This window comes from Erithacus rubecula, assembly GCF_903797595.1.
Source record: "Erithacus rubecula genome assembly, chromosome: 9".
In the NCBI taxonomy this organism is placed as follows: domain Eukaryota; kingdom Metazoa; phylum Chordata; class Aves; order Passeriformes; family Muscicapidae; genus Erithacus; species Erithacus rubecula.
This window is the reverse complement of record NC_136660.1, coordinates 4,671,040-4,686,577: the sequence shown is the minus strand read 5'-3', so window position 1 is coordinate 4,686,577 and position 15,538 is coordinate 4,671,040. Positions and strand designations below refer to the sequence as shown.

General features: G+C 41.2%; 1 protein-coding gene across 5 annotated transcripts in view; it reads right to left on the bottom strand.

Moving 5' to 3' along the window:
* Window positions 1-15,538, bottom strand: part of CTNNA3 (catenin alpha 3) — a 374,030-nt gene that overhangs the window by 91,634 nt on the left and 266,858 nt on the right. For all 5 annotated transcript variants that reach the window (XR_013775088.1, XM_079312299.1, XM_079312296.1 and 2 more), the window contains one exon: window positions 241-441. Coding sequence is in view for 4 of the 5 variants with exons in the window: in XM_079312299.1 (XP_079168425.1) it covers window positions 241-441 (201 nt within the window). In the remaining variant the exon portion in view is untranslated. The remainder of the gene's footprint in view (window positions 1-240; window positions 442-15,538) is intronic.

Below are 15,538 nucleotides of genomic sequence, written 5' to 3'. Positions count from 1 at the left end.
GGAAGTACACACAAATCATGCACCCGCGTGAGTTTGCCTTCCATCTGCTTAGAGCAGGCGTGGTGAGGCCAGTGTAACAGTGGGAAGCTGCTTCTTCATTAGTTCCAAGTCTCCAACCAATGTTGCATGCATTAAGGACCCAGTAGCATCCTTCATAACTCAATAGCCTTGCAGAGCCGATGCGGTTAGTAACTGCGAACGTTACTGTCGTGCTGCCTGGTGTCACGCAGTGTGCCTTACCGTTGCCGGTGAGGTGCCGCAGGTGGCCGGTGACGCGCTGGGTGTAGGCTCCCGGCTCGTAGCTGTCCATGTCCCCCGCCACCATGTGCGCCAGGCGGGCGGCGCGGCCCCGCACCGCGCCCGCGGCGCGCTCCAGCCCCTCGGCGTCCTGCTCCCGCAGCGCCACGATGCAGCGGTTCACGTCCTCCAGGATGTGGCTCTCTGCAACACAGGGCACGGCTTAGCACCCGCGGGCGCTCGCACACTGCACGGGCTGCGCGGCTCAGCGGCAGCCCGCGCTCTGCTTTCTACATCGGTGCCTCGGGATGCTCGTGCTAAATCCTACTCTAAATTATCACCCCCATCTTTCTAGATAGAAGTTTTTTCAACTGGCAGTAGTAAAGTTGTATTTGTGCTTACCAAACTATTATTTGATACTCAAATAGGTGGAAATGGGGAAAAAAATAACACGAGCAAGGATAAAGACAAAGGAGGAAATACTGGTACTAAATACTGCTCCTAAACCAAAGCATAAAAAGCACAAGGAAGGATTCAAATCAAGAGAGAAGACAGGAATGTCAAGAACTACAGAGAAAACAGTTATGTAATATGTTAATATTTCCACCTATACAACCAATATTGAAGGACATACTCTTTTTCCAGGCAAAGTAACGGAAATGCAAAATTAAATTTAGGGTACAAAGGTAGTATCATAAAATATATTGTTAAACTTACTGGTTTATAGCTTAAATACTTCCTAAAAACTTCCCTATTAGTGCTGGTATTGCATTTCCTTTCCTACACAGATCTACAATCTACTCTCTCTCTCAAGAGACTGTACTACAGGAGCATTAGAAGTGCACTTTGTGAAGGCAACAGATCTGCTCTGTCTTCAGAAGGTACCAGGGAAATTCCCCTTGCACTAAGCCATTAATTAATTCAGAGCTTACAGGTCTATTTTTAATTCACAGGACTGCCATTCAGTACACGAGTATTAAATTATGTTTTATATTATCCAGTAAATTAGACAATCACAGTAACTTGAACAGATGAAACACACCATTAGGTAATCCTAAGCTACTAACTGGGTCTGGCATGACTATCCTGGGATTCTGCCTGTGCAAAAAGCCAGGAATTCTGGCTCAGTTTATGAAATGGCTGCATCACAGAATGACTCTGCAAACATAAAACATCCTTATCCTTTTCAGACCCAGTGTCCCACGCTGTGCAGAAGCAGAGTTCAGCAATGCTGACTCCTCAGCGCTCTGTGCTCCGTGTGTGCACGTCTGGCAGCTGCACCCATGGGCTGAGCTCCATGCACACAGGGCACCCAGAGCACTGGCAGCTGCCTCAGCTGCTCCAGAGTCAAACACAACACACCCAGCAGGAAAGAAGGGCCCCAATGAGCAGGTGCACAAAGATACTCCAGGTTCTAACCTGTGCTGTACAGGTCCTCTCTCACCCTTCCTTTTCCAGGCACCTCTTCCTGTGTGCTTCCACAGGGAGAGGTTTGCAAACAAACCAATCTGTCAACATGCACAGCCATAGAGAGAGGTCTGACATGCACAGAATGCAGGAGCAATGACTAAAAAACCCATGCTGCTGCCACGGCTACAGCCAAAATGAAGCAGTACTGGCCACCCCTGTACTAGCTCTAGCACTGTCCATGTGTTAGCAGAGACAACGACAGAATGGACAGTAGAGGCACCACTCCAATGGCCTTGCTGTGAAGAACACTCTGCTTTTTACTGCCCAGCAAAGACAACCATTAAAGGGATTCATCCTGTGTAAACAAAGGCAGGGCTCTTCTGGGACCTTGCAAGCAAAATCTCCATAATGGAAAAACAGCTACCTGGTTATTTCATATGATATGAATCTCAGAGACATTAAAAAAAATAAAACTGCACATGGTCTCATGGACTTACTTTATGAATGAAACACATGGTGGAAAGCTCCCAGTTGACCAACCTCCCTAAGGGATGTCACAAACACTTTTATGGAACAGCACACTTGACAGATGCTCCACAGAAATGCAACCAGACCTGTATGCTGTAAGCCTGAGAGTGCCATCAGCAGCTTCCTTCTGAACTGAAGTAGTGGCAACACTACTTTTAAGCCATTGTAGAATTGGATATAAATTAGACTATGATGTGTTTCAAAAACCAAAGAGGGATACAGATTTTATTAATTTTGCATTGGCCATTCACCTAGAAAAACAGTGCAACAGCTCTGCTTGCTCCATCTGTCCATGGGCACACGTTAGGGGGTCACAGGAACCTTCCCAATGCCATCCATCTGTGTAGCACACACTCCCAAGCCCTTGGCAGTACAGCACCATGTGCCATCTGCACACCTCAAAATCCCAAGTGAGGACACTGCCCAGCAGCACGTGCTGAATGACCACAGCCAGCAGGCAGCCTCCCACAATGCTCTCAACTCTTCCCAGACAAGCTACTCCACAAACAATAGAACTCTGCTCAACTTCATTTTCCCCAAGGCACAATTTGCCTCAGAAGATCTAACAGAAAAGAAACATCACTGATCACAGGCCAGTTGAGATTGTTTTAACCTCTATCTTCCTTACAGATACTTCCTCCTCCTCTACCAAATGCATTAGGTCAACTTTTGATTTTCAGCCAAGTGCCTTACTTCCCAAAGCAGCAAAGGAAGATTAGGATGATGGACCATCTCTTTGTCATGAGTCAATGTCGAGCAGAAGAGTTAATTGTAACAGTGGATTGATAGATGTTTAAGGAAATTGTCAGATTGCCATGGTTGCCACAGCAATTATCATGAGCAGTGCACTGCACCTTCTGATTTCCCTCTGGGATTTTGGTGTTAGTCAAAAATGGCCAAAAATCATATCTCAGCTGAGCTAACCAATGGCTAATAAAGCTGTCTGACAAAGCCATGACTCAGACTGTCTCTGGGACAAAAATCAATAGCTCTTCCTCTGCATGTCATCTAAGAAAAAGACAGTGATGCCCTTCCACTCCACTTGGCACTGATAAGGCCTCAGCTGAAGCACTTTAATTAAAGTTTCTCTGCTCAGCTAAAAAAATATAAAATTGTCAACTAAATGGAGACATTATGATAAAAAGAAAAATAATTACTATAAATTTAAATAATTTAGTACATGAAGAAGCATTATAAAACTCAATCCAGTCTCCTGAAAACAAGACAGAAAATAAAACACTTTTTACTTCAAGCCCTAAATCATAAAATTAGGAATGTATGCAGTGATAGCCTAGCTAAAAAATGATTTCTATCTTTTCCCATCTGTTGGCATGATAAAACGGGAAGCATAAAACTCTGTACAAAAAGTCAGCTTCCTTGTGGATAACTCCTTTTCCTTGGGCGTGGTATCTTAAGAGTGCTCATCAGGAAAGGATTCCAGGTTTTCCAATAATGGTACTATCTAGTATGGTAAAAACATGCTCCCACAGACTCAAGGCTTTGATGAACTCCAGAAAGATATCTGATATCAAACAAATGCTAAGAACATCCACATTTAGATTTAGCAAGTTTTAGTGTTGAAGTTAAGAGAACAAAGCAATCAAGTGGAAAGTTCAAGTCCCAGTATGCAACTCCCTGTTATCACTTTTCTTGTATTCAGACAGGAAAAAAAACAAAAACACAAAAGACCTCAAAAAAGTTAATCCCCACCTTTCTGCTACATACTGAAGTTCAGACAATGCTCAAGGCTAAATCTCCATCAGCAATCTTATGAAATAAGATTTTCTTGGCACTCACAGCTCTTTTAATAAAGTATCTATATTCCACAAGCAAGACAGTGTCTTAGTCACTACTCAGAAATAAAATCACTGGTAATCACTTTATGTCCAAAGTTCCTGGCAATTTCAAGAAAAGAATTTTTAAATTAATAGAAAAGTGCAGAAAAATAATTACTTAGAACAAGGAAAACACATATCCTTTCTTCTCTAATTGTATTAACTAAACATTCTTCATCTGCCAAACCTAAAAAACTAAATCATAATTTCTAATACTGTTTGTTGCTAATCCATCTGCCAACACTGTCATTCTGTCTCAGACCAAAGGTGGCACAGACAGGCAGGGTTCCCAACTATCTGGCATTTAGCCAAATGCATTCACACTTCTGAAATGCTCCAGTTTTACCCACACAGAGCCATGACATAAGTTCTGAAGTGTCTATTGTCCAGCTTAAAAGGCAAGGAGCATCCAGAAAGCTGTGGGCTGAAGCTTCACCTCAGCTCCTGTACACATTATGGAGCAAGACCTCAAGGAAAACATTGCCAGGCACCAGAAGGACAAGAAGATTATGAGGAACAAGCAGTACTGCTTTACTACTAGGGGCAAATCAAGCTTTCAGTGATGGAGTGGCTGCGTGGATGGGACAGTGCTCTGGTTGTCCCTGACCTCAAGCACACTTGTGCCAGTGTCCCCAGGCTCCCACAGGGCAGGGGAACAGCCACAGCAGGAGCCAGCCCTGCAGACTGACAACCCAGTCCATGAGAAGGATGCAGGGGAGCAAGTGCAGCCCCTGATAACCAACTCTGCACCTCTGCTCTCCCCCTTCACTCCTGGAACCAGTCTTGGAACTCCAAATCCAACATAAACAGAACAAGTGACTGGGGACACAAGCATCACAAGTGTCAAGACTGTTATGGGTTAGGTGTTCAAAGAGGCAAGAGCAGTGTTGGTTGCTGTGAAGTTATTCACGGAGCCACATCAGTCTCAAAGACAAAGAGTCCCAAATGTTAAAGTCCATGCTAAAAGCTTTCTAGTATTGAGTCCCAAATAGAAGCAGGAGCTACAGTCTAGTACAGAGTACTGAGCACAGGCAGAAGCTGGTCTTTGTTCTGTTCTTCTCTTCTTGTTCTTCTTCTTCTCCCTCTTGTGGTGGCAGTGATGATGATAGTGGAAGAAGAAAGAGCAAGAGAGCTCTCACTCCAATACACAGATTCTTATTTACTAATTACCCAGTGAGCCAAAAGCACAAACCTGAAGCATTTCTTCTAAGCCTACCATAATTCTAGTTCTGTAGTGCAAGAGTGGTGTTAACCCTTACACATAACCTATGCATCCAGCAGGTCTATTCACACAAATGGTTCTATCTTGTTCTACCTAAAAAACCTAAGCAATGATCTTAGTTTTAAGTAAGAAAGAATATGCTTTAAGTGCCTTAAATAAATAGCCTAGAAAGTAGTGTAAGGAATAAACTTTGGTGAGGGTTCACAAACTTAGTTCTAGACAAAATAAAAAATATATTAAGACTTCTCCTTCATATCTATGCAACTTAATATTTCTACTTACTTAAAACTAAAGCTTGCACTTTACGACATGTCTGTGGGGTTTAATGTACTTTCTTTAAAGATTTTAATTCAGAGCCTGCATCTGTTCTCTCTCTGAGGGACTCAGAGAAGCCTCTGTGTTGGAGTGTGAAAAACAAAGTCACCCCAGGACACCTGTGAAGACCAGAAATTAATTGATGCAGACAAGTGGGTGCAAATGCTGTTGTTTCTAAGTGATAGAGAAAATGAGTTTGTTACCCCCTTTGTGGCAAACTTTTTCACTACTGTTTAACTATAACCTCCCACTGAAAGGGGAATTGTGACACCAAGGAAAGATCAAGCACATACATGAGAAGCCTCTTGAGTTAACATGTATGCCTCATGTTAGATTTGCCAGAGTGGTCCAGGAAACAGTAGGCTAACTTGAGAAAAAGGTAAAATCTGAGTTTCCAGTACCACAGGACAAAAGACAGAAATATGGCATCTGTCTCTAACAGTGAGCTGGAGGCTGCAAGCCAAAAGCTAGAAGGCAACAGAAGAAAAAGGAAGATGATTGTGAGGAGAGAAAAGAGAGAATAGCATGAAGGTACCCCCCTAGGCAATGTTCTTCAGGATCTGTCATTATCTGTGCAAGTCCCCACAGATTATTTTCCAGGGAAAAGAGACAATGCTTCATGTTTTTAGAAATTTCAACCTGTAGTCTGAAACACTGGCTTCAGTTCTGTTCCAGGAAAACACTAACTGAAGTGTGTATTTCTTCCAAATTTTACCTTAGGGTGAACAAAGCTTTGACTGAGTTGGCAGCTTCTCCTTAAGGTTCATTTTCATTCATATATGCATGAATGAATCTAAAATGTCAGCATCTAAACTCATGAAAGCTACAATAAAAAACATGAGCAAAAAAACTCTCAGAAAAACCCCACCAATAAAAACAACCCAATCCACACAGTAACACCAAACCCAAAATTCTCTGGCATATAACCCCTAAAACAGAAAAAGTAGAAAAATGTCTTAAATAAGTACCTACTAATTACAGAGTTGGCAGCCCAAAATGATCAGTTTAACTAGCTGATAAAGGTTTCAGATTACAGAAAATCTCTCCCTTCATGACTGAGAATATTACAGAAGAATCTGAAGAATTTAATTTCTTTCCCTTATTCCTTTTAACATGAGTGCAATGTTGGTTTGAGATGCTAACTGCTTCTGCTTCAATCAATGCCCTCTATTTTGTGGGCACAATATTCACCTACAGACAGGTTTCTAGATTTGTCAGCTACCCCATTCAGCATTTAAATTTTAGTGGATGCAGAATACTAGAAAAACATTGCCACAACCTTACTTCTGCATGAACAGGTTAATTGACTCTGGTTTTTCACTTTTTAAGTGGGAGGCTGGCAATTGAGTGGTAACAGTCAAAATGAAGCTGCTGAGGACTGGGGGCAGGAGAGATGGGGAATGACTGCAAGGATAATGGGATTCACTGGAATGAAGAACTCCCAAAGGTTGTTTGTGCTGTGAACACAGACACAGCTGTGAGCAGCAGGATGGGCTAGACATCCACATCCCTTCCAACCACAAGGGTTTCAGGATTCTGTGATAGAGGGAAGAGCAGCAAGAACTGCCAGCCAAAAAAGAGCATGGGCACACCAGGCTCCCCAAATGACTGAAGCGGGCCTCCTCCACACCAGCCAGGCCTTCTACAGACTCTGACATAGAATTTTTCAGAATATTTCTCACTGACCAGCAGCCTTAACTTAGGGTTTTCTTTAGAGCTAGTTATCTTAGACATAATCATTCCTTTTCACTCTTCATTTTAGCTACTGCATAATGGAGAATTATTTGCCTTACAAAATCCTGTCACATTTTTCCATTAGTATGTGGCAGCCAGCTCAAAAAATACCTGAGATAACCATTTTCTTTACACTCAGTTGGGGCCTGTTCCCTTCATTTCCACCACACTGCACAGCCACAGCATTCATTATTCTCCTCAGAACACTCCCACTCAAATACAGGAAACAGAGTGCCTTGCTGTCACTTCTACAAACCTCAGGTAAAAATTCTGTGAGGCTTCTTCTTCCAGGAGATGAACTACAGAAGGTGAGATACTTTTCCTGGCAATTCACTCCTTTGTTTCTTCATTGCCATTAGTTTTGGAGCAGCCTGCTGGAAGTGTCTGTGGGAGAATTCTCAACCACAGGAGAGCATAGAAAACGCTCCACAAGCCTTTGCTTGGTCTTTTGTGCCTCACCTGCCTGGCCAGTTTCAATGAAGAGTTGCTTAAACACCCAATTAAGTAAAGCAGATAGAAGATACAAAAAAAGTTGTATTCTCAACACTATGAAAGTTGAGATTCAATTTTCCTATATTATTTGCCGAAAGAGAAGAACTAAAGCCTGTACTTTTATTGCCCTAGGTGAAATACGAGCTGGCCCTAAACAGGGCATAAATAAATTTGCTTTCTGCCCTTCTATGGCTGAGAAATGGAAAATTTATTGTTGCTTTCTAAATTCTGCATTCAGAATCCAAATCTAGCTAAAATATTGCCTATCTTCATGAAAATATCTATTTAAAACCCAGAAAGGCCTTGGTAAATCATATATCTAAGTCTAAAATGGCAAAAGCAATGTTTTCTGAGTAAGGGATTATCAGAAGGAATTAGATTATGCCAGGAATTACACTGATACTTATCTCATTGGAAATGAAAAGCCTTTGGAACAGGAAAATAACTATCCAGATTACAGGGAAATAGCTCAAAGCACCTATCTTACAAATCAATGCATAGCTGATAACCTAGTTCATAATTTCAGGGCAGATGCTACAGAATGAAGAGCTAGCAATCTTCCCACTTTGGGCCAAACAGCATAAGAAGAAATTGGCAATTACTAGGGAATATTCAGTGTCTGTCTTTGCATCAGCTGGATGGTTTGGACAATTTATCACCTTCAAAAGATTCCATTTCCTCTGGTGGGGAGAAGGGAGAATTAATAAACATGATAATATATCATCTATTTCCTTTGCAAGATCAGGGGTGTAAATTTGGAGAGCTTTGTGTTACCTGTTTCACAGTGTGTGCAACAAAGCAGACTTATGTTAAATGGTGGCTATTTCACTGGTCCATAAAATATTGTTAAAAGATAATAGCCATCTACCACTCCTAGGTAACTGCTGGGATGAAAACACTGACTTGATGATAATATTCTCTTGTTACAGCTTTGTACCTGCTACAGCAAGCATGTGATCAACACCCAATAATGCTTCTTACACAACAGCCAATGCACAGAGGACAAGTGTTAACAGGAAACATTGCACTGACAAGAGACAACTGCACTAGCAAACTCCCAAGTCTCCCTACAAAAACAGTAACTTTAAAGCTGTGACAAACTTGTCAGTTTTCCTGGTGAATACTCCTTTGCAAATTGTGTTGTTTGCTGTTGAAAGGTTCCCTCTCCCTTGCAGAGAAAAACTGCCTCTCCCTTAGATCAGTTCTCCCCCTGAAGTCCAAGCTGGCACCATTTTTGCTCTTGGTGGAGGACAGGTGCTGCCAGTTTGTCCTCAGCTTTTCTGGGTTTCAGAGTTTGGAGGTGTGTTTGGTTTTAAGCTTTATTACACTACCACCCACCAAATCTGTGGGATCTGCTAAACTTATGGGCAACAAAAGTCAAGGCACAAGTCAGACTTTGTGCACCCCACATACTCAATTAACACTTTTTGATTTCACACTTGCTTTTTTTCTCCCCAAGTGCTACAGGTAGCAAGACAGGGCATGTGGAGGTTCCAAAGGCAGGCTGCCTCTGGATTGTCAAAAAACCCTCATTGATATATTGCTGCTTGATGACAGGTTCACAAGAGGGGACCTTCAGGGAACACATGACATTCAACAAGCAGCTTTTGCTCATCTGGTGCACATATGCAAGTCTGTTTTCTTGAATTCCATTTTGAGAGAACAGACAGATTTGACATGCTGCTTCCAGCAATAAAAGCACACTCTAGTTTCAGAACTAGAATACAAATGGAACCTGCTCTCCCAAAGATTTTGTATCTCATCCTTGAAACCCAGTCCCATATTCTGCACCAGAGTAGCACTGTCACCTTAAACTCTAAATGCCACTGACCAAAATCTTCCCTTACCATTTAGTTGTGCTTATTTTCATACCAGGCCTGAGGACCCTTGTGTATGTTTCCTTGTGTATGTTTCCAGTAGGCCTCATCACAAATACAAGCAAATCAATTCCTACGAAGCTGCACAAAACCATTAAAAGCTACTGTCACAGCTGCAGCTGGAAAACCATTAGCAGGCAGCCTGGTAGGAAATAAACACACAAAAAATTAATCCAAATCTGCATCAAACCCATGCATTTTGGAGCATCCTTCAAAGGCTGCCAAATCTCAGCTCGGCCAAATCACATACAAAATGAATTCCAAATGCATTAGCCTTCAAAACTTCTGAGGAAGATGCAGTAGTTTGCAAAGCTTGCGATGAGAAATGAATCTTGCAGCTATGTCTCAGCAACAACTGACCCAAATTCAGTAACAGAGCAGGAATTCAGTATGACATTTGACATTTCACTTTCTGGATGGAAATCACCAAAATGCCAAGTCACCAAAATGCCAAGTCCATGCTGAACTGCACTACCCAGCTCCTTAGTCCAGCTTACTTGCTCAGTGACTTCATGCATCCCATCACTCTTACCCTCTACAGCTCTCCAAAAGTTCACCACTAAAATGTTCCCATAACCTCATTCACAAGTGCAGAAAATCTTGATTTGGACCATATTAATTTCAAATAGCAGTTTTACATGGGACAGACTTGCCAAAATCAGCCTGTGACACAGTCAGACCCAGTGACCAGGACATGGCACACCTGACCAAGCAGTCCCTAAGAACACACCCACTGCCTACCAAGTGTAATATTACTAAAATGTTTGTCCTGAAGTCTATGCCAGGAGTGCTGCAAGAGCAATTTGCATTCAAATCAGTGTATCAGGACTGTAAGCTACTATTGAAGCAAGGATACAAGGGTATAGATATCAAAGGGAAGCAGGAGACAATGCAACATTTTCAATCAAACAAAATGGATACCATGACATCAACAAATCTCCAGGAAGAAGACATTCCTCTGAAGAAAACTGAAAATGACTCCTTGAGCTACCCACTGAGACATGCAGCCTATCAAGGTCTATTTATCTTAATAACAGAGTAAGAGAAATGGATTACAGTGGTGGGAACTGTGGAGGTGGCTGGGAGGAATCAGCAATCAGAAAGCTGTATGTAGGATTTCTGCTGGCAAACTGGTATAAACTACTGTATAGAAGAGAACAGAGATGGGAATACCATGTAATTAAGAAGAGTCCAGGTAGCTCTGCAGAGTAGAGAGCTGTGTATCATCAGCTGGAGGCACCAGTGAAGAATAGTTCCAGCTAGAAACTGTACTCTAGATTTCTAAAAGCCTTTCAGCTGCACAGGATAAAGGACAGATTTACTGGTGGTACTTCTTGCAAAAGACAAAACAAGGGGCAGGAATAAGCAGACAGTTTCCCAACTCTGTAAACCAGCATTTCCACAGGGAATGGCTCTGAAATAGTGCAATTCAATGCTTTCAAAAGCAATATAAAAGGAGAGTATTGAAGTCAAAGGAGGGAATTTTCTTGTCTTTTCTCATTCCAGGCAGTCAAAGCTGACAACAAAGAACTGAAGATGGGATCACAGCACCAAGTGATCGGTGAATTAAGCAAACCAGTCCAATGCCAATGAACTCAAATGTGTAGTGAAAAAAAACCAAAGCCTATACAAAATACTGACCTCCAAACAGGTTACTATGGTTGAGCACAAATTTCTGAAGTCAATTAAGAAACCACTAGAAGCATACTAGCTCAACAGTAATTAAAGGCAAATAATGCTGTGATTTCCCAAAGAAAACCTGATAGAAAAAATTACCTAAGATGCTGCAGAGTTCATGCCCCTACTTCCATTTAAAAATATCCATTTCAGTAAGCAGCACAACTAAGCCTCCTACTCCTCCACCAGATGCATTCCTACACATTGCTGAAATGACAACTACTATCATGTTATGGAAGAAAAAAAGTCTAAAAGAAATGGCAGGGGAAAGTAGAGGGTTGTCCCAATAAGGGCAAAGCAGTATGATGGTTTTGACAGAATTTCCAGGTGGGTCATTAACAGCTAGGAGTTGTACCAGCAAAAAAAAACAACTTTGCATGCTCAGTGACACACAGATCCAACTCTTAGTTGCAGTAAAAAAGGGAAAAATTCAAGGCCATTTTCTTACAAGTCAGGTGAGAACAATGAAGAAGGAGCTTCACCACTTTAAGTTCAGCAAATTCATATTCTTCCTGAAGCACATCACAGTCAGGCTGAACAAGCCTGATATAAAAGTTATTGAAGCCCACAGTGTAATTTACCTTCCTGTTGGAACTGTAATTAAGTGCATACATCTCTACTTAGATTCTTGTGTTGATTCTCCTACAAAAGGCAAGGCATGGTATTTTGCTAGTGCAGGGGCCAGAAGGTCAGCATGTAAACACTGAATTTAATCTTAAGTCTCTGAATAGCATTTGTTGGTTTGGGCTCATCACCACAGCTATGCTAAAGGCCAATATGCAATCGGCAATTTTTGTGATGTTTTCATCTGTAAACATGCTACATGGGCTGGAAAAGTGGTAATAAACTGAACCAGAACTTTAAACCATTGATGCAAAACAAATTACATTGAGAGAGATAAGCAAGACAAATCTGAGTCATTCCATTACTCCTTGCCCAATTATTTCCAGAGTATTTTTCAGTTTGAGTGACTCAACTGCCCAGACTGCCATCTTAATGACTAAGTAATCCAAAGTGGTGTGAAACAGAGCCTGGTCACAATCCAAAACTGAATGCTGTTAATACTACTGTGTTGACACCTGGCCTTACCATACACAGTAGTGCTACTCACCAAGTGCTGCTTTTTAACATAAAAGATGTAGCAAGGTGACCAAGTTCAAAGAAGGGTGATCTTGGCTACACAAACAAACCCTACTAGGGAGACCCTTAGCTTGGAGTCTTAGAGCCCAGACTAAGAACACTTCAGTAGCCACAGAGATAACAGTTACTGCACTATCACAGTATCTGAGTAGCCCAGATTACACCCAACACTTTGTATCTGACTTGAGCAGAAGTGTGTATTTTAACAAAAAACAAGTGACCAGCAAAGCACATAAAGCTGTGGCAGTGCAGAACTGCAGAAACCTCAGATTACCACCTTCCATAATGCAGGCTTGGTGTAGCTGCCCAGCACAATCAACACTAACACACATTCCTCAATCACTGAATGAAACCACAACACAAAGTGCATCCAAAAAAACAAGCAGAGATGTCATACACTGTTTGCAAGTGACTCCCCTAAATTAGCAGACAAAACATTAAACTTTTACAGCATTACCCAGGTACTGGCATCTTGCAGAAGGCTTTTTCATTTGGTTTTAATGAGAAAAAGAGGAAGGAAGGACACTAAAAGTTTTGGAACATAAATTTCAAAGAAAAAAATATTAGAAGATTTTGGGGAGGGAGAGGAAAGAAACAAGAAATTTTCAATGAAAAAGCAAACTACTAAAGAACTGACCAAATTTAGGAATGAGGAGAAATCACTTGTAAAATGGTTTCTGAACTTCAAAATGCTACAACATTGGATACAAACTTTCAGAACTTTAAACCAGAACTTCAGCAGATGGCATTTAAACAAATTTCTAAGCATATCTAAAACTTTCAATGGAACAGGAGAAGAATTAGTAGGAATGGAGAGGCTTTTCCAGAGTAACTACCACTGTAGTTCAGACAGTTTACTGATGTGTGACCATCAGTGAGAACCATCACAGATGCTAAAAGCAGCAGGAGCACTGGTTAGAACACAATGAACAATGGAGGAAATGTCAGCCACCTCTCTCAAAACACCAGAAATTCAGTTAAATTAAGCTATTTTTAGCTTGAAGTTTGCAGGTTCTGTTGCAAACAGAAAAGAGGTTTTATATAAAACCCCAGAGCTTTCTCCTCCCTTCAGCTCTAACAAAAAGATATTAACACCCCCTTCATATCTTGGCCTGTTTCCATCCTGCCTGCCTCCCTCCTGCAGCAACTATAAATTATTCTTTCAGATTATCTGAGGTTCTGGGAAAAAAAAAAAAGCACCCAGCACTGGGTAGACTATGACACAATCATGGATAAATGAATAAGATGCCATTACCAGGACAGGCAGCATTGAGAAAGATATTTCTTAAGAATACCTTTATACAGACTGTGACACTGGATAATGAAGAACACTTCCACAGCACAGTAACTACCACAGGGCAGAGATAAGGAAGGCTGTGTGATATTCAGAGAATATTATAAAACCTGGAAGAGTACTTGCATGTAATTGCATTTAGGGATATGAAAAGGCAGAAGAACTAAATAGACCTAAGTTTTTGGGGTTTTTTTTAAATGACTGATGCAAAGTAATTTCTAAGAAATAGAGGAAAGGTCTACCTCTATTGTAGAAAATTAGATAATGCTACAGATTTGCTACATATTTGAAAAACCTAACTACCAACAGGAAATACATCAGACTGGAAGATCAAAGGGAAAATTAATAACATTTTATATTAGTCTTATCTCAGCAAGTGTTTTCTCTATTTAGGAGAGAATGACTGCATCATCCAGAGCAAGCAGTGACACACTTGCAAATTGAGCCTCTCTGTGCACTGAGTCCCAAAGAAAAACAAGGAGTAAGCTTAGGAAACCTATCCAGCTGGAGATGGGGGGAAAATATAAAATCACCTATTTAAGAACGACTTAGCTTAAAGTTATGAATCATAACGAACACTGGTTTGATACTAAAGCAGAGAATAATATGAAAAGCCTGTAACTGCCTAATTTAAGGTCTCTTAAGGGATGAAGTGTGGTAAGACTGACAGCTGCTCAGTGCCATCAATGGTACCTGAGTCCAGGGGAATATGAGCAAAGAACTGCACAAACTTCATTCAGCTTTTTATGTCCATCACAAACAGGTATTAAGGTATTAACATAAAGCCTACAAAGAACACCAACAATATCTAGCAATAAAACTGAGACAAGTCCATCTCATTCAGCTCTTCCAAAGAATGCAACAAAAACCAAAAAGAATCTTTAAAGCCTGGAACAGCTTGAAGAGGAACATTACCAAACAAACTGACTTCTGTGCAATCCAGCCAAGAATTAGTACAACAAACCAAGAGGCTTCTAACAGGATCTTTTCTGAAAGTGTTCAACTAGGTTAGCACTAACAGAAATAATGAAGCACTGGGTCCCCATTCTCCAGCCTCCAAAAAATTCTTATGGAAACACACTTACATGAATCTACTCTTAACTGGCGTGATTCAGATGTACTTCATTCTTCTCTCAGCAATGCAAGGAGGAGAAGGGATTTGCAAAGCAGACATTTTTACATTTTACTGCAGTAGATTAACACTAGTTAAGTGCTGCATTGCTTAAGTTCTGTTGTTCAATGACAGCTAGGACCAAATTAAAACCAGGATTTGGACCACATAACTCAAGGAGTTTCAAATTCAGTTTCTGCAGGAAGCTGCAAGTTTGCCCCACTCTGAACAAGATGCTTTAGTAGAGAACCTCCAGAGCTCTCTTCTAATCCTTGTTATTCTTTAATTCTGCTCCCCCATTCTGCCATTTTGTGCTATCCCACCTGACCCACTCTTTCCTAATCACCTACTGAAATCCTCTCCCAGCAGTAGAACCTGCAGCAGCTGGGGCTGCAGGTTTGGAGCTGGAGATGTTGGGGGAAGAAGTGAAGGGTATTCACTCTCTGTGCAATCAGTAAACTCAGTTTTTAGAAACAGGCCTGTGGATAAAATACAGAAGGTAGGTTCTTTTTCCCCATTTATTTCTGCTGGTGTTTAACCAAGAACTGAAATCAAACACAATCAAAAATACAGTCTCTTATAGCTCTTGTTCTTTTTGACAGCCATAAGACTGTTTGCACCCACAAAGAGTATTTTCTCTACAGCTTTACTGTAACATCCAATCTT